This window comes from Papio anubis, chromosome 4 (assembly GCF_008728515.1).
Source record: "Papio anubis isolate 15944 chromosome 4, Panubis1.0, whole genome shotgun sequence".
NCBI lineage: Eukaryota > Metazoa > Chordata > Mammalia > Primates > Cercopithecidae > Papio > Papio anubis.
The window spans coordinates 75,101,999-75,121,197 of NC_044979.1; the positions used below are offsets into that span (position 1 = coordinate 75,101,999).

The 19,199-nt window shown below is 39.5% G+C and overlaps 1 protein-coding gene across 4 annotated transcripts in view; it reads right to left on the bottom strand.

Annotated features, from left to right (window-relative positions):
• Nucleotides 1–2,764: 2,764 nt before the first annotated feature.
• The window catches only part of SLC25A13 (solute carrier family 25 member 13), a 198,743-nt gene continuing 182,308 nt past the window's right edge, over nt 2,765–19,199 (bottom strand). For all 4 annotated transcript variants that reach the window (XM_003896295.4, XM_009203365.3, XM_017956938.3 and 1 more), the window contains 4 exons: nt 14,594–14,732; nt 4,384–4,542; nt 4,200–4,290; nt 2,765–3,924 (listed from right to left, as the gene is read on the bottom strand). In XM_003896295.4, the coding sequence (XP_003896344.2) occupies nt 3,738–3,924; nt 4,200–4,290; nt 4,384–4,542; nt 14,594–14,732 (576 nt within the window). In that variant the 3' untranslated portion in view covers nt 2,765–3,737. The remainder of the gene's footprint in view (nt 3,925–4,199; nt 4,291–4,383; nt 4,543–14,593; nt 14,733–19,199) is intronic.

Sequence of the window (19,199 nt, forward strand, 5' to 3'; positions counted from 1 at the left end):
GCGGGCGGATCACCTGAGGTCGGGAGTTCGAGATCAGCCTGACAAACATGGAAGAACCCCGTCACTACTAAAAATACAAATAATTAGCCAGGTGTGGTTGCACATGCCTGTAATCCCAGCTACTCGGGAGGTTGAGGCAGGAGAATCGCATGAACCTTTGAAGCGGAGGTTGAAGTGAGCCGAGATTGCGCTGTTGCACTCCAGCCTGGGCGACAAGAGCAAAACTCCATCTCCAAAAAAAAAAAAAAAAAAAAAAAAGAGGCAGAGGTGACAATGCTGTTAGATGCCTCAGACATTAAAATGAAGCAATGAACTCCCCATGGTCTTCCTATCATAACAGAACTCTTTGGTGAAGGTTATTCCCCAAAGGTAAAACAAAAGGCACACACCCCTTTGTGGGCAGTACCATTTGTGGGAAGAACATTTCACTGCTCTGACCAGGGAACGTGTCTCTTAAAAATCTTTGGAAAAATCCACATCCTGAAAGCATTTGATTACCCTGAATTGAAAATGGGATTTTGCTCAGTGGCAAGGATACAAATTCATCCCCACAAGTATGCCTTCTGCGGTAAAAGGCACATGATGACTGTTAGGGACAGTTTATTTGGAAGGTTGATAAATGGGGCCATAAGACAGGACTCATCAAATTTCTTTTTTGAGATCTCCCTCCCTCTACCTGAAGCATTCCAGCACGACTTGCATTCTGTGTACCTAGTTGGAGGAGATTACAAACAGTTTCAAGCACCATTTGTTCCCGTTTTGATTCCCCACTCACTGGGTTATGTGCTGTTAAACATTTCCAGAAGACTGTCAAAATGTAAGCATCCTGAGGTTTACATAGGCCACGCCATTAAATAACATATAAGCACAACATTTTAAGCACTGTTTTCCAGCAATGGTAAATATTTTAGCTAAGTAGAAACTAAAGCTTGAAACGCAATAAGCACTTAAATGACTCCTTTCTGTGCCAGAATTCTTATTTTCCTCTGTGCGACCCTGGCTTCTGGGATTAAGGCAACCCCAGGGAGCTCAGCAAATGGTTGTGGGTTACGAGGTGTAGCAGGAGCTTGGCAACAGCATGCCACCCAGCCTCAAGAAACCCAGCCATGACTGGAACCCAAGTATCAGTGTGTTCACTTTGTGGTCAGCTTCACATATTTTCCCCTCCTTGGAAAAGAAAAAAAAAAAAAAGCTGCTACGAAAGTTAGACCTCTCTCCCACCCCCCAAGGAAACACATGGTGGACCAGGAGCAGAGTGGAGACTCGGGGCAGGCAGAGCAAGGGAGGCTGGTCCCCTCAGGTGGGCAGGCAAGCAGGCAGGCATGTGAGAGTTACCACCTTCAGTTCCTCAGCCCTACAGAGGGAAACGACCCACGGCACCGACAACAGCCACACCACTGACGACAACAACGGATTGTGCTGTCACCAGAAAGAAGGGAAACCCAGAACAAATTTTACAGTGGTTTTCACCACACGGTGATTGCAGTCCTGTTCAGGGCATGTCACAGTAACACCACCCACTGAGCAGAACCATGAGGGAAATCAGGCCTCCTTCAAAGTCTCCCATCACTGCCTATCCCTGAACAGAGTAAGGCAAGGATTTTAAGGAAACACAGACATGTAGCCCTACCTCCATTGGTTTCCTGGGGCCCCTGGCTTCTTATTCACTAAAGAGAATTGTTCTCAGTGACTGGCAAGGCTAAGTGAAGACAGGATGCTCTCTCATTAAATGCAACTGCTCTTTAAGAGGCAGGCAGGGCAATGGACACGTTATGAGATTTTTGGTCAGTGTTTTTACCATGAAAACTTGATCTTCCATAAAATCTCAAACAAGTGAAGAAAAGTAATGCAGAGACGCAGGGCCTTTTCTCCACATTCAAAAGACCAAAGCTGCATGTTTTGTTATGATAACACCATCCACATTTCTAAGACATATATGGAGTTCTGTGACTAGTCTCTGAGATTATAATACAGATATTTATCACTTATCACACTGAATTTAGGGAGGGGATTCCTCTTTGGTTTTGTCAAATAATCACAGAAGGAGCCATGTATGTTATCTGTCCTGTTTCTAGTGAAGACAAAGCTCTTCACTCCCCTCCTGACCCTCCCCCTCTAAAAAATCAGCCACTTATGGCGGGTATTGACTATTTCCAATTTTAAACTGCAACTTCAAATGTCAGCCTGTTGACTTACAGAAACAGACTGACAAATGGCTGTCTGCTATGGAGACAAACTCTGGAAACTCAAAATGTTCATACAGACTGCCAACAGATTAATTAGTAGCCTCTTTGGAAACATGATCATGATCTAAGAATAGCCCTAAATTCTGTTCAAGACTAGCTTCTTTCCCCAAATCATTATAGTGCTAGCCAAATATTAGCAAATGTTAGATACAGTGGTGTATGGTTTTGGTGTGTGCAAGAGTTAGACTGGATTAGAAAATACAACTGCCATTTCATACCAGTTTTCATGGCTAAGTTCTACTAAAACTATGTGACCTTTATCATCACAATACACTGCTGAAAGTGCTGGAATGACTAGAACAAAGGTGTCAGTTTGCTAGTTCTTTGCTTATCTATGGTTAAATACAGTTTCTTGTACTCACTTTGAACCATGAAAATGAGGGAACACATTACCTTGAAAGATACTGAGGATATATCCACGTCAATATGAATAAAATTCCCCTCAAAACATAACATGTAGACCAATAATGACAATTACTGTAGCCACTCACCATGTAACATGCATAAGACAAACTCTGTCACTTTACAAATAGTTTATTTCCACCTTCACAAACTCATGTGCCTCTGACCATTATGCAAGGCAACATGAATTAAATACTTATATCAGAATATATTTGTCTTACATGATTCAAGATAAAGTGAATTTTAAAAGCAAGTGGGTGCCAATGATGGGGAGATGAGGGGAATAGGGCAGGCAGCAACAGGGTAACATGCATTTTTCAAGAGTGTTTATTAAAATAGGCAGTAATCAGTACATGTACATCACATGAGCAGTTTTTCAAAATTAGCACTTCCAGGAGAGGGGCTACATCTCAGTTTTTTCCGTCTATATAATAAAATGCCAAAAGTACTTCCCTAAAGTACAAAGGCATTTCCCTAGTAGTCTTGGTACCAGTAACAGAATATGATTACTAAACATCTCCAATGTGGTTTTCATTACAAAGAAACATGTTTCACATAAAAGCTTCATAATATAATCCAGAGACAGAATTTGTGCATGCTTAAAATTTGAAACTAGGCTGAATATATTTGATATATATTTTTGTATTTCTTCCAGTGTTTTTTATTTGTATAAATATGCACCCAGTTTCCTACCAGTTTAAAACACACACGGAACACTGCTCCGAGCACCATGATTGCCTTACAAGTAGCCTCTTTGGGACTACAATCCTAGTTCAAGGAGGGGAGTACTAATTTCTATTCTGACTTGCTCCTTTGCCCAAATCATGTTAGTGTTGACCAAATCCCATCAATTTTCAGATACAAACAAAGGTTTCTGGGCAGAGGGCCAAAGAATAATTATGAATAATTTCACAATGATCTGGTTAAGAAAACACCCAGAAAATGAATGATTTCACATGATAAAAAAGCCTGGATTTGAATTTAAACAAGAGATGGATGTAAAAGGGATGAAGCATCGCTTCACTCCCAGGAGGGATGCTCTTTACTGAGTACCCACCAAAAGACAGCACTATCCTGGGGCTGATCTTCCTATGGGCCTCCACCAATAGCCTCTGAGGTAGGTACTGATGGCTTGAAGAGAGGTAGGTAAAGTCCAAATTTGTTTTCAATCCCTGCAAACGTAGCAACTGCCAGTTTGTAGCCCCCAACATGATCAGGATTCGGGGCAGGCAGGTTGATCCTGGATTTAGGAACTGGCTCTGATCCCATGGGTTTTCTAAAAGAAGAGAAAACAGAGTAAGAAGCTGAATTTATGTTTTTTGTTTTAACTTGGTAAAAATAACATTCAAAACCTGTTCAAATATGTAATGCAAAGGAGTTGATACATTCTAATCAGTTGTATGTTCCCTTGGAAATGACCTTGTTAACACAATTTCAACATTTCCCTAAATCTCTTCTATTTTATTATAGAGACTAGACTGATGTACCTTTCTCCATGACAGAGTATTAGAAGCAGCCAAAATTTAGCAGCAGATTTAGCATGATACTTACACCCCTCCAAAATCAATGTAGAACCATCGCTGTAGCAATTCGTAAGTCAGCAAAGTTACGCCAAACTGGGGTGAGGACCGAAACACACGAGCTTTAAAAAAATGGAGAAATCACAGATATAATTAGATTTTTAAAAAATTTACCTGATACCAAAGAGTTAGTTAAGAACAAATTATTTCCATACCACCAGCTCCTTTCCACAGAGCTTTTGGGCCTTCTTCACGCAGTATCTTTTTAAAGCAGTCTATCACTCCACTGTAAGTGGTTTGGCCAGCCCGGGCAGCCACCTGTAATCTCGTCTTGATAACATCAGCAGGGGTCACTAAAGATGCCGCAGGCATACCTGCAGGAGAGACACAACACCATCTCAGTCTGGTCACATTCTCACTATATAAAAATAACTGTGCTTTGAACTGCTGGCCGTGGAAAGAAAGTTAAAAATCCGATTCAATAAAATGCCTATTTCGCTGTCCTCTATGGGAAGTGCAACCGTGACTCTCCTGTGTGCAAGATGTCTGCTCCTACACCCCTCCCCACCCGACTCACACCTTCCCTTGCCCAAATCACTCAGCCTTAGTTTCTATTCCTAAATCTTTAAATATTTTTAAGAAATTGTTTATCAACAACACTACTTCAAGTGTTCGAGAGTAAGTGGAGAAAGCAGTTTTCTTTTCTTTTTTCTTCCTGTTGAAATCAAAAACTTGCAAAGTTATTAGGTCCGATTTTTCAGAGGTGAAGCTTGTTATGCGTTTCCTCTTCATGGTCTTCTGTGGCTGCTGGCAGTCACCGGAGGTACTTTCTCTCACACATTCAACCACCCCCTACTCTCCAAACCCCAACCTCTCCAGTTACGCCAGAAAAAGACTTTACTGATAGCCAAAAAAACACTGCGTGCGTGTTGGGGGATGGGAGGTGGAGGTTTCGGGGAGAGGGGTGAAATTGGGAGGAGACTCCTACAGATAACACTTCAGGATTTCTTTTTCCTAAGACTGACATCTCCAGAAAAATATTTGACAGAAAGCTTAAAATTTATACTGGCTGATAATCAATGAAAAAGGAACAACAACAACAACAGAAAACCCTCCCAAAGTTACCAATGGGAAATTTTTCTACAGTCCTTGTATCCAAAATGGGGCAGCGCATGTTTAGATTTTTTAAAAGCGAGACTGTACTCAGAAGACACTGTCTCTTATGGTTTTATTACTTTTCCATTATGAACTTATTCCAAACCAAATTGGTCAAATGCAGATGCATAAATCTCCTTTGCTTTTTTTAAGGCTTAATAATTCTGTAAGAATTTCTGTCCAAACCAACATGGTCTGGCTCACAACTACATTTCATCCTTCTAACAGACAGCTTTAAAGTTACAGTGGGTTGGAAGAGGGGTGTAAATCTGCATACTACATGCTTGCATTTATATTACTGGAGTATCTCTTCCATCTTTACCTAGCTCCTCAAACATTAATCTCAAGAGGTTTTATAAAATACATCACAATTCTGCATGCAAAAAGTTCTCTTTATATCCAATGCTTCACTGGATAAGTCATACTGAAATTCCTATTCATTTGTAGGAATTATTTTAACTTTGGGTCAGGAATTTATCCTCCAACATAATGGAAGGAAACAAGAAAAACGCTTAGAAATCCACTGTGTTCACACCACCAATTTTATTTTACTTCCTGGTTTAGAAAGAGTTTAGCAAGACAGCCTGCTTTAAACATGCAACAAAAGCCGCCTTGCAATGGTGGGCAGGCATGTCAGAGTGTGACTGTGAAAGACATACAAGCAATAAAATGGGCAAAAAGTTCCCTTTGGCTAGGGTAATTTTCATAAACTGTTCTTTGTTATGAAAATAGAGGTACTGGGGGTGGAGAGGGCAGGTATGAAAGATACTGATTAGTGGAATACAAAAATGTCAAAAGAAACATATATGCCACCTAGTAAGTTGCCTGGCAAAACTGATAGGAGTTGTGGGGGATGTTGGAACATGGCAACTTGAACATAACTCCCATCATCTCCATTGTCAGCTCATTTCTCCTAAGGAGGTATCTGGTAGGGCCTAAAAGGAATTTTGGACATCTTGGTGGACAGGAGATTTCCAGTGTGAGGATTTGCTAAGTTAACCTGGAGAACTGCACCAGACTACCCTAAAGCAAGGCTGGGAAAGCAGCAGATACTGGCAAGAACTTGGCCACCAGAGAGCTGTTGATTTTGGGGACCAGGGTTGGCAGGGACGTCTGGCAGATCTGCCTGCTCTCTTCTGGATTCCAAAAGGCTAAGACAATGCAGATCAAGTGGTCTGAATTTTCTCTATTCCTAAAGACAGGGGAGCAAGAGGAGACTGGGAAACAGAGATGCTTCCTCTAGGTCCCTTAGCAGGAAAGGGACTGGCAGTCTGCCTGATTCTTCAATGACAAGACAGACATAGAGACCCGGGGGCCATCCTCCACCTCTGAGACAAGAGTAACTTAGGGCATGTCTCAACCAATTAAAAAATTACAAGTCTTCAAAGGGGGCCCAGCTACAGCAGAATATCATTTACAACAAAAAGAAAACATGACTGGCAAAATACAGCTTTAGGGCACAAATCACTGTTAATTTTTATAAATATCCCATTTATATTTATGAGGAAAGTGCTTTTCTTTTTTTTGAATACAAAGGTTAATATCTATTTATTTTGGATCAAGGCTGTTTTCAAAATCCCCTTTGCATCCCTATCTATATTATCTACTTAGTATGTCAGCTTCTAAAAGCAGTGTGATAAAATTTTTCATCAAGCATGAGAAAATACCACATATTCTTCATACCTTTAAGCTGAGAGATGGCATTGTATATTGATATTACATAGAAATTGATGGCATCTTCATAGTGAATTTTGTCTTTTACAAAATATGCCTCTGTGCTTCTGAATGCTATTTTTAAACCCTGAATTCCATTAGTATGGCATTAATATTGCTACTTGCTTATTGATATTTGCCTGGTATGTATTTTTCAATCAGTTGTCTTTCAATCTTTCTATGTCACTGTTTTCTGAAACTTCGTATGACTAGATTTTCTTTGAAAACTCATCTCAAAGCGCTTGTTATTACTAGGGGTACTGAATTCATTTACAGTGCTTGTGACTATTAGCCTTATTTCTGCCATCCTATATTATGCTATTTTCTCTGCTTCCAGTTATTTCCCTTTTGATCTCCACCGGTTTCCTGACTAAATATATTTAAACGTTACATGCATTTGTTACGTAGGTGTACATTTACAACAGGTGCAATTAATTAGCATTTGCATCCTCCAGCAGGGGGAGGACTTTGGCGCACTGGCACTTTTGTCCTTCCTTTCATTTGTCAGCCTCCCAAATGAATACATATACCAAAGTCAGCAATAACAGAGACCCACAACAGGTTTAACTTCTATTTGGTGTTTCATAGATCCCACATTTTCCTACTTCTTAAATTCACTTTTTTTCTTTTTGAGATGGAGTTTCGCTCTTGATGCCCAGGCTGGGGCTGGGCACGATCTCGGCTCACTGCAACCTCTACCTCCTGGGCTCAAGCGATTCTCCTGCCTCAGCCTCCTGAGTAGCTGGGATTATAGGTGTGCACCACCAAGCCCCGCTATTTTTTGTATTTTTAGTAGTAGAGATGGGGTGTCACCATGGTGACCAGGCTGGTCTCGAACTCCTGACCTGAGGTAATCCACCCGCCTCGGCATCCCAAAGTGCTGGAATTACAGGCATGAGTCACCGCGCTGGGCCCTTAATTTTTTAATTGCTTCAGAGAAGGTCTGTGGGGAAGAAAGCTTTGAGTTCTTGCATGTGAAAAACTGACTTTAGTTTTGCCCTCCCCCTCCTGAGTGTTAGTGTGCCCAGGAACATAAGTACAACTCAAGGCATCCTTTCCTTGGGATTTTGAGAGTATTCAGTATTAGAGATAAGAAGACGAGAAGTCAATCTTCTTCTACTGATTCTTTCTCTATTTTCCTTTTCCTTATTACTTTTCCCTAGGGAACTCCTATAAAAGAGATGTTAGATTTCCAAGATTAATTCTACCTGTATCTTAAATTTTCTCTCATTTTTAAGTCTCTATATTATTGCTACACATTACATTCTAGAGGGTTTTTTTTTTCATGTCTCCATTTTCCAGATGTCTAAATTTGGTCTTTGATCATATCCATTCTATCATTCAGAACTAACGCTTGATATTTAATTATGGCAATGCTTTTATTACTTTTCAAAAATGCTTCTTTACTGATTATTTCTTTCAAATCTTTCTGAGCACTCTAATTATATTAATTAATTATAGCTCTGAAAAGTTGTCTTCTGTCCCCTGAATTGCCTGTTTTCTCTCTAATTCTTCTGTTCACTTACTTTGTTGCTCCTTCATGGCGGGGGATGTCTGGCTGTCTATTGATATTATTCAAATTCAAAGGATAGGCTGATTAGTATTATATACAAAGGTTGTGGGTGACTTCTACTATATTCTAGGTATGCTTCACCCACAGGTCTCTGTCCTGAATGGGATGGTCTATGGGCTTTGTGTAACTCGGTGCAAAGGGTTAGGATACGCTGGCAGGGTGTGGACCTTCCAAACTGCTGAAATGTAGGGAACTTCACTTTAGGGGTAGAATAATTTATTTTAAATTCTTCTTGGGAAAAGCTGCCATCAGTTTATTTTTTTCTGCATCTATGGTAGAAGTCTTGAATTACCTTCAGTCCTGCCCTGTTTTCTTTCCATTCCGTACACTTATCCTCTCTAGGGAAGTGGTCTCTTTCTTTAGAATTGAGTTCTGAGCTTTTAACTTGGATACAACTGTCTCCTAAAGCTCCATATGAAAACCAGGAGAGAGTTCCACACCTGGCAATCCTGAAGAAAGTACAGTTCCCTAACTCATGTTCATTATTTACCCTAAAACCTCCACCTCCACTCCAGGCATTCTATTCTTCACTCAAAGGTTAACATTCTCCAGTTCTGCTCTTGCATTAGAGGTAGTTTCTCCTGCTGTGTTTTCGACTGTGGCATCTCTCAGTCCAGTTTCAGAGTCAATATGGCTATTTCCTTTCTGCTGAGGGCCAGTGCTAGCATTTTCTAGTGCCAATAAGGAATTAAAAAGAAAAAAATGCATTTCCTGACATTTTAAGGTATTTGGGAAGATAGGAGAGATGGATGAATATGCTCAGTCCATTGCCTTGATTCAATTTCTTCATTACTTTTTTTAAGGGCTTAAGGACTGGTTTTAAACTATTATACCTTAAGCTTTATGTCCACATAATTAACAAATTTGTACCAACAGTACTTTTCTCATAATACACAATCTAATGTTTGCAAAAGCATCATGATCACACATGTATAACACACTTCCACTTCTGTGTATTGGAAGAGCTTTTAAAGGTATTTTTGTATTACAACTTAATCTCAAGCTAATTAATTCAAAGGTGAGACCATCATTACAGTTTGTCTTGTTCCTCTATCTTATCACTCTGATAAAAATCATCTGGTATGACATAGCATTCTATAAAATTTGAGTGGTATTATATTTTATTTGATATCATTCATAAGGTGTATTGAAATGCCCGTCATTAATGATAAAGCACCATGTTAATTATAGAGAATTTGAATTTGGTTTCTTAATTTCAGGATCCCTGCTTTGGTCTTCGCTTTCTGACAAAGCTGAGGTACTTCGGCCAATGAACATGAATTCAAATATTGGTTAGTCTTGTTCTATCTTGTGAAATAAGGGAGTAGATGTTCCAGTATTTAAATATAGTTCCAGTTTATAACTAGATACATAAACAAAAAATAAAAACAAAAACCAAAACCCCCACCAAAACCCAACATTCTCTGGGTGAGGATATCAATAACCACTTTTGCTAAAAAGCTACATATTACTAAAACAATCTAACCTCAAGGCTAATCAAATTTTTGGAAAGAAAAAAGTGAGATAACATTACTGAATAATTGAAATTACTATCTAAACATAGAAAGCGTGGTCATATTCATTTAATCACAGGTCTATATTATTTATAATAGGCTGACATTCAGCAAAAAATATTGTATGTATAAGTGATCAATTTAAATATGGTACATATAAAAATAGCCATGAGACATTTTTGTTGTATAAGTTAGGGGCCAACAATTATTCATTGTAGTTGCCTGAAACTCCATCTAAAAAGGAGGATTTTTATATTTTGAAAGAAGCTTTTCTCCTATTAAATACTTTCTGGGATTCTCTGAATACCATGTATTCTCTCGCTAAGAAATGCCTTTGCTCTTCTTGGCAACCACGAAGGGAATGTGGGGGCCTGATCCGTCCTCCACCCAACAGCCCATTCAGGGTTAGCACACATTTGTGCTTGCTCACTGCCCTTCTTGGGGCTGCATGGGGCACACTTCTGACAGAAGTCTTCTTGCCCTTCTCCATGCTGAACTCAGCTCTGCCTGAGCATCTCAGCAAGGTTCCACACTCAGCCCTGTTCACCCCATGACATCACTCCTGCTCACTGGGTATAGATTTTTTTAGGTTTATTTTATAACAAAATGCATTAGTAATCTTTCTTTTGCTAATTCTAATATACTTCTTAGATATTTTAATTTTGATTTTCAGGTAAATAATCATTTATAAATAATGATTGCTTCCTTTCTTCTTTTATTTATGCCTTTTTTTTTTTTTTTAAATTTTACCATGCTGACTGGAACCTCCAAAATATGGCTGAATAACAAAGATGAGAGAGACATCCTTGTCTTATTCCTAACTTTAATTGGAATGGTAGCTACGACATTGACCACTGGCTTCTGATATCTGTTATTAAATTAAGAAAGTAGCTTACTTCACATTACACAGTTTTTATAGTTTTGTAGAATACCCAAAGACCATCAAGCTTTGTAGCTTATTCACTCTTTGAAGACTAAAATCAACAGGGCAAATTCGGTGTTTTCCCATTTTACCAGAAAGTGGGGATCAGGAGGAAGGTGGATAATAATGGTTAAGTCAATGCTCTTTAGGACAAATACCTAATGCATGAGGGGCTGAAAACCTAGATAATGGGTTGATGGGTAGAGCAAACCACCATGGCACTTGTATACCTATGTAACAAACCTGCACATTCTGCACATGTATCCCAGAACTTAAAGTATAATAATAATAATAGCCGGGCATGGTGGCTCGTGCCTGTAATCCCAGCACTTTGGGAGGCCGAGGGGGGCAGATCATAAGGTCGGGAGATCGAGACCATCCGGGCTAACACAGTGAAACCCCATCTCTACTAAAAATACAAAAAATTAGCTGAGTGTGGTGGCAGGCCCCTGTAGTCACAGCTACTCGAGAGGCTGAGGCAGGAAAATGGCATGAACCCGGGAGGCGGTGCTTGCAGTGAGCCAAGATAGCGCCACTGCATTCCAGCCTGAGTGACAGAGTGAGACTCCGTCTAAAAAAAATAAATAAAATAAATAAAAGTCAATGTTCTATAGTAAGTGTGCCAACTGTTCCCAAAATGGCCCTCAAAGATCTGCACCCTTGTGACATTCATGCCTCTGCTTCTCTATCATCTCGAGGCAAGGTCATAGAAGACACTGCAGCTTCTGCCTTGCTTTCTCTCTCTCTCTCTCTCTCTCTCTCTCTCTCTCTCTCTCTCTCAGACTTTGCTCTGGGGAATTCAGCTGCCATGTTGTGAGGGTGTCCAAGCTGACCTATGGAGAGCCCCACATGACAAGGAACTGAGGCCTCCTGTCAATAGTTATGTCACTGAGCCATCTTGAAAGTGGCTTCTCCAATGTCAGTCAAGCCTGGCTGCCACTGTGGCTGCGACTTCATGACAGACCTGGTACCAGAGGCACCCAGTGAGCTGCTCCTACCCCACAGCTGTTTCCTGACTCACAGAAACTGTGAGAAAATAAATATTAGTTGTGTTAAGCTGATTAAGTTTTGAGGGAATCTGGCATGCAGTAATAGATAACGAATACAGAAGGCATTTATAAAGACAACAGGATGGCAAGAGGGCTGAACTAATATCACCATAGGGATGCCAACTACTTCAAACTCTCAAGAATAATGGGTCAATGGCTGAAAAACAACCATGCTTTTTACCAACAAACTCACTTCAGATAATCTATTTCTCTTAAAAAAAATAACTGGTTCAAAATAGGGGAAAAGGCTTTAAGCATACTACTAGCTATTTAAAATTTATTGGAAAAAATTAAAGTATCTACAATTGAGAAATATATAAGATGCAGCAATTAGAAACTATGTTTGGAAAGTTTTAAATAATATGCAATAAAATTACATTATGGAACATTTTGAATACTTACTATTCAGGCACTATTTTAAATCTTTACATCTATTAATTCACTTAATCCTCATAATAATCTTGTAAGGTAAAACTATTCTTATCTCCAATTACAGATGGAGAAATGGCAGAGAGGGATTGAATAACTTATGCGGTTCACACAGAGTGGAAACACTGGAATTTGAACCTTGGTAGTCTGACCCCACAAGCACATGTCATTAACTACTTTGCCATGATGGGTAACAATGCTTGAGATACAACCTTAAGTGAAAACTATCTATACAAAGTGTGATTACAGCTCTGTGAACAACCTGAATGGGGAAAGATGAGCAAAAATGTTAAATAGCAATTATCTTAGGGTAGTGAAATAATGAATAATATTTTTATTATTTGCCTGTTCTAGTACTTTTCAAATATTTTACAATGAGTAATATTACTTTCAAAATCATAAAAAAGAAGGAAAATAAACCTGAAATGAAAAAAAAAAAAAATCTCACCAGTCATTTCTATAGCTCTGGTAGTATGGATTACCTCCCCAGAGACAGAATCGTTTCTGGATACCTACCTTCTCCAAGAGAAGAGATATGACGGTATTTTTGTGGTGTGAGGAAAATGAGGCTTAGGAAAGAGTTCTAGACCTTGATCTGAGGTCAGCTACTTAACTTCTGATTTCACAACTGCTTTTTTGGAGTGATTTACAGACAGATTCTTTGGCTTCAATATAATACTTGGCTAACGTTTATTGAGCATTTACTATATGCTAAGAAGTATGCCAAGTCTTTCACATGGATCCTCTCATTTGAGCCTCACACACACTCTGTAGTAGGTGCAGTTGTGATCTCCATTTACAGCTGAGGAAACCAAAGCTTTCAAGAAGTGGAGTAACTTGCCCAAGGTCACACATTAATAAGTGGTACTTAGTTATTCTCATTAGGTCCTACCTTATCTCAAGTCATTAATTTGAAATAAATTATAACCCTTTTGTTCAAAACATTTTCTCATTTACAGATATATGAGAAATTACATATAGGCCACCATGAGTCAAGCTGGAATTAAAATTGGGAATTTTATACTCAAGTCCTGAAATCATGATCTCTTGCTCTAGATACAGTGGTATCACTGCTGCTAATACAACTGAGGTTTCTAAGCAGCCAGGAAAGAGTAACCCTGCCTCGTATACCAATATCACTGCCTTTGAAGGAAAAGGATTAACTGAGAATTAAGGAGGAGCTACATGGGTTCCTGCGTCCAGGGGTTCCCCAGGCTGCAGCCAGGGTAGGTGGGGTGTGCACAAAACAGCAAACAACTTCCCAAAGCTGGGAGTTGTTCTTATGCTATCTTTGAGAAAAGCATGGAGACTCTAGTTATGTATCTCATGAGAGTAGCACAGGTATCAAAAATGTTTGGCTCCAAGCATCCTGTGACTGCCTTAGGGTTTGTTTACTTATTTAAATGTCATCACTTGGAGAGCTAATCTGGACTGTTCCTGCTCTTAGAGTCCCTCGACAAGAAGACGCATCAAAGAATGAACTGATCCCTGGCATGGCTAATTATTTTCTATCGATGTTTTCAATGGAGCACTGAAAAGAAGAAGATAGTTATTTCCATTTGTGATTTAATTACCACCATCCCCCCATAAGATAGGGAGGAAACAGGTGTCTCTAATTGGCCCAGGTCTTTTCTGGTTCTATTACATTTTTTTTCTCTAACTATTGTTTAAGTTCTGGACAGGCTTTTATGCACTATTTTGTTCAGACATCCTTAAGACAAACATATTCGAATCTTTAAAAACTTCTGGCTAAACAGTTATCATTCTTATGCTATGAAGTGAGACTATGAAATGACATGGAACTTGAATTGGAGTTCCACAATACCACAAAATAGGCCAATATTTAATGAGCTTTTTCTAGAGTTAAGAAATTAACTTGTCTAATAATCTCATCTGTCAGAACGAAGATTAATTTTTTTCCTTTTTTTTTAGTAGCTCTTCAATCTCTAGGCAACTCAAATGTACCCTGTCAAGAACCATCAGCAAAAAATTTCAATGTAGTAGCATGCGGCTAGGGAATGGGGGCAGCAAGGGTTGGGGAAGTAACAGAACTCCATGGGGGACACTCACCAGCTATGGCACCAGCTAAGAGCAGGCTTCCTGGGCTAACCTGCCCGTCTTCATTTGCAAAGGAAGCCTTCACATGAGCATAGCACGGAAAGTAGATGGCCGAGAAAGGAATGTCCCGCAGAAAGCATGCTTTGGCACCCTGCACATTTGCAAAGGAAGAAAAACCACATGAAACACATATCCCATTGAGGAGATCAAGCTTCTTTGGAACTCACCTCAGAACAAAATATTCCTGGAGAAGACCAAATTTGTACTCACATATTGAAAGGGGAACAGAAAAAAATAACCCAAATTCTGCAAGTAATAAATCTAAACTTTGTTTTTAAAACAAAAACTAGTTTCGTTGTGTGCTGTGAGGGGAGGAGAGCAGTTCTCATTTACTCTAATGCTAAGACTTCAATTAAAACCTTTTTGGAACTCTGCCTGTGACATCCTTTTAAATCCCGACTGGTGGCAAGTCACTGTCATTTCAAGGAAGATCTGTTCTCTGGTCTCACCAAACTTGGGTAACAGTAGTCAAGATGCCTCTTTATTTACACACTAGGAAGTAGACAAATTATATAGGTGGGTGGGTGGGGGAGGAAGAGGTTTGCTGTTTTGTACTGTTTGGATTGTTTCCCAGAAAGAAATTACCCATACATAAAAAAATTATATCTTTTCAGGGGTTCATGATCCTTCTAATTTCCTTATATACTTACTTACCTGCCACCCAGGGTTTATGAAACATTGATAAATGCCTGCTCTAAAGCCTGAAATATTCACAATAATTCGGATACATTTTAGAGCTGTGTGTAGAACAATTAGTTCCTACAGCAAAGTCTTCAACAAATAGTTTCTGTTGCCAACATAATGCTATGCAGGGGCCCCATGAATTGATAAGTGCCCAGAAATATGATATATTATAATGAAAACCACAACACATATATTGTGTTTTGGGTAGGGTGAATGGGAAGGAAATCATCCCTTTTCAACATGTAATGATTTAATACCATTTCTTTCACAGATTTCTAATAACTAAAAATTTCCACCAAATACACAGATTCCCAAAAGAAAATAATGAATCCAGCCAGAGTCAACAGATCTAGCCATACCCAGTGACATTTATTGAGGGCTAGTAATGCTGGATCTTGGGTATTTCTGTTTGATGCTCCAAACTGTCAAAGTTCTTTAACACTATGTATCTGTTACTGTAGCCTTTGTTTTCCTGACACCCACATCTCACTCCTGACTCAAACTGAGCTTGTGGGTAATAAAACCCTTAGTCTTTTTCATATAAATTACTATTAACTCAAGTTTACTATAACTTAATTAGTTGCCTCACACAAGTAACACAGGCAGGACGTCAGATTTAATCCTATTAAGTTGCATCCTACTTTGGCTCATCCTGCCAACCAGAATAAATGCTTGGAATCTGGATTCTGTCATGCTGGCTTTTTCTCAGTCAACTTACCCATGGATGTGTAGGCATGCCTCTGTTCACTCTGTGTACACAAGTATTCAGAGAAGCAAGCATCTACCTCATGTACTGCCAACCGGCTCAGGTTTCTGTATCTTGTCCACCCCCAAAGTGTTAGATGTTTAATTAAAATTAAGAATCACAATATCCACCACACCCAAGCTACTCATTTTAGGCACATACAAATGAATGTCCTAGACAGGTAATCTATTGTCCTGGACAGGTCATCCATCAATTGCGCATGTACTGAGGGCTATGCCCTTGGCTTGTTCAGAGGACACCCTGGAGGTAGTTCCAGAGACAAGTCCAAAACTCAAGACCCTAAGAGTTTTTTCCACTTCTCTCAGCTCTTTCAAAGGGGAAATATATAGTATAATGTTAGTATCTGTGTGTAACATCCAAACCTTTTCTTACAACTAGATTTTTAAAAAGGTATAATTCGGGCAGTTATTGTAAAAGGGTAACAATATCAGCGTTTAGTTTCTATTTTTCCTTCCTTTTCCCTTTTTGGCCCAAGCCTTCTTGTAAGTGCTGCTAGCTATTCATCCACATGTAGATTCAGTCAAGAAGATAATCAAATTAGACACCAAATAATCAACTCAAATGAAGATCACTTTAATTCCAGTTACTCGGGAGGCTGAGGCAGAAGAATCGCTTGAATCTGGGAGGTGGAGCTTGCAGTGAGCTGAGACCGTGCCACTGCACTCCAGCCAGGGCAACAGAGTAAGACTCCATCTTAATAAAAAAAATAAATAAATAAAAAATAAAAATTAAAAAAACATTATTTCTTGGAAAAATATATCAGAAACTAAAACCAAGCTTTTAGCTTTTCTTCCTTTCTTTTTTTTTTTTTTGGCATGGAGTTTTGCTTTATTGCCTAGGTTGCCCAGGCTGGAGTGCAGTGGTGTAATCTCAGCTCACTGCAACCTCTGCCTCCTGGGTTCAAGCGATTCTCCTGCTTCAGCCTCCTGAGTAGCTGGGACTACAAGTGCCTGCCACCATGCCCAGCTAATTTTTTGTATTTTTAGTAGAGACAGAGTTTCACCACGTTGGGAAGGCTGGTCTCCAACTCCTGATTTCAGGTGATCCACCCGCCTTGGCCTCCCAAAGTGCTAGGATTACAGGCATTGAGCCACCGTGCCTGGCCACTTTTAGCTTTTCAGACAAAGATATATTATTTGTTGGGGATGTAACAAAACATAGGAGGAAACAGTCACTAATTTTGTACTGAAACATTAAAGTGAAAAAAAGGGGGCGAGGGGAGAAAGAGAAACAGATTAACCTGTCTGATGCTGTGTGGCTTCAATATGATGAGAAGGCCATGGGAAGACATGACCCAAAATTATAAACATCCCTGAGGCATAGGAAGAGTAAAGGAACAGGAAGAATCAGCTGGGTTTTCTGAAGAAGGACCCACTGAGGGTTCCACCTTCTGAGAGCCTCCTCCTTCCTTTCCTGAAATCATGACAGTAAATCGGGTATCCCTGTTACAAAGGCATCTACAAGAGATGTGAGACGTACTTCAAGAGATGTTGGAAAACAACTCTACATGGCTGAGATGAAAAATGGCTTGATCAAAAACCAAACATACAAACATATATATATATATATATATCCCTGAGGAAACGGTAGAATTGCCTTGTGCAACACTAAAGGAAAAATGCCTAGAAATAGGTTGTATTTCATTTTCTAGGAATCAAGCAATGTGGTCAAAGTGTTTTCAGACTAGAACAAATGTTAGGATATGCAAGAAGTCTTTGGTGTCTGATTACCTGAGAAAAAGTAAGAAATGGAAAAGTCAAGGAAGCAAAAGAACTTTCACCTGGTATGATCATCCTGTCACCCCTAGCCATGTGATGAGCACCTGTAGAAATCAAGCCCTTAACCTTCCTCACCTGTCAAAAATACCATAGGCCACCTTCTTTAGGCAACTGAGACAACTGAAACTTTAGGAATGAATGAAGTAATACATGTGAAAGTCCTTGTAAGGTATCCACTGCCTTACAAACATTAAGGGGCAGAAATGTGTTCACCTCGAGGGCTATGTCTCCCTGCCTCTCCTGGCACCTGCTCTGGTGTCTTCCTGCAGAAAATACCTCTCCCAGTCGCATCAGGAGGCGGCCCTTCACCTCTCTTGCACCCCAGGCATCAAAGCTCAATTCCCAAGGAAACACACAGACTTATTAAATTTCCCTGGCCTCTTTTTCCCCACCACTTCCTTTAGGTCTTAGGCATAAAGGCAGGTGCCAATTTGTAAGACTGCCTTAGGCAATCCCTGACCTGTTGCTCTTGCACAATGAAAAGGGAAGCAGGATGTTAAAAAGACTTAAAGTTCTAAGGGTGAAAATGTTTCTCTCCCGGATTCCTTGATAAATCCTTCACTTTGTGGTGAACACCCATTCTCCAGCACTACAGCAAAACATAAACCTGTTTGATTTGATCTCTACTTGTCCCAAGTATAATTTTTACCAAGTGATCAGCCATTCTGAACAGGCAACTTTATAACAAAGGGAAACAGTCCATGCTGCCCTAGAGCCTGCATCAGCAACACAAAAATATTGCTTTGGCTTTTTAAGAATTAATGAGTTACAAAGGCGCGCCACTTAAAAAAAGTATTTAAACATTCCTGCCATATAAGAGAATCCCCACATTATCCTGCTTTGGGTATTTTTTTTTTTTTTTTTTACTGGTTTTCTAGGCAGCTCTGCCCTTAAACATTCTCTGATTGGTCTTGAATTTCCTCAGTATATACTACAATCACTTGGGGAAAATTAATAAATGCAAAATACAATCATCTAATCTCTTTCTATTCTTTAAATACTTTATCTCTAAAGATGATAAACTATTGGGTTCTTCTTTTGAAATAAAAGGCACACTAATATCCAGACATGGACAACAAAAATCATCTCAGGGTAGACCTATGTTATAAACTGGAAAAAAAACTCAGATCTAGTTTAATTATCAACTCTGCCTCCATTCCAATTCTGTATCACGCTAAAGTCTCTCCATCATCATTCTATTTAAGATCTAGAAAAGCTTTTTTAAGGGTAGGCCTCACTTAACTTCAAGTTAACAGTCCACAATTGACACAGGTCAATTAGACAGGCTTAGAGATTCTGGCAGCAGAATCATCATGGCAAAAGAATCATT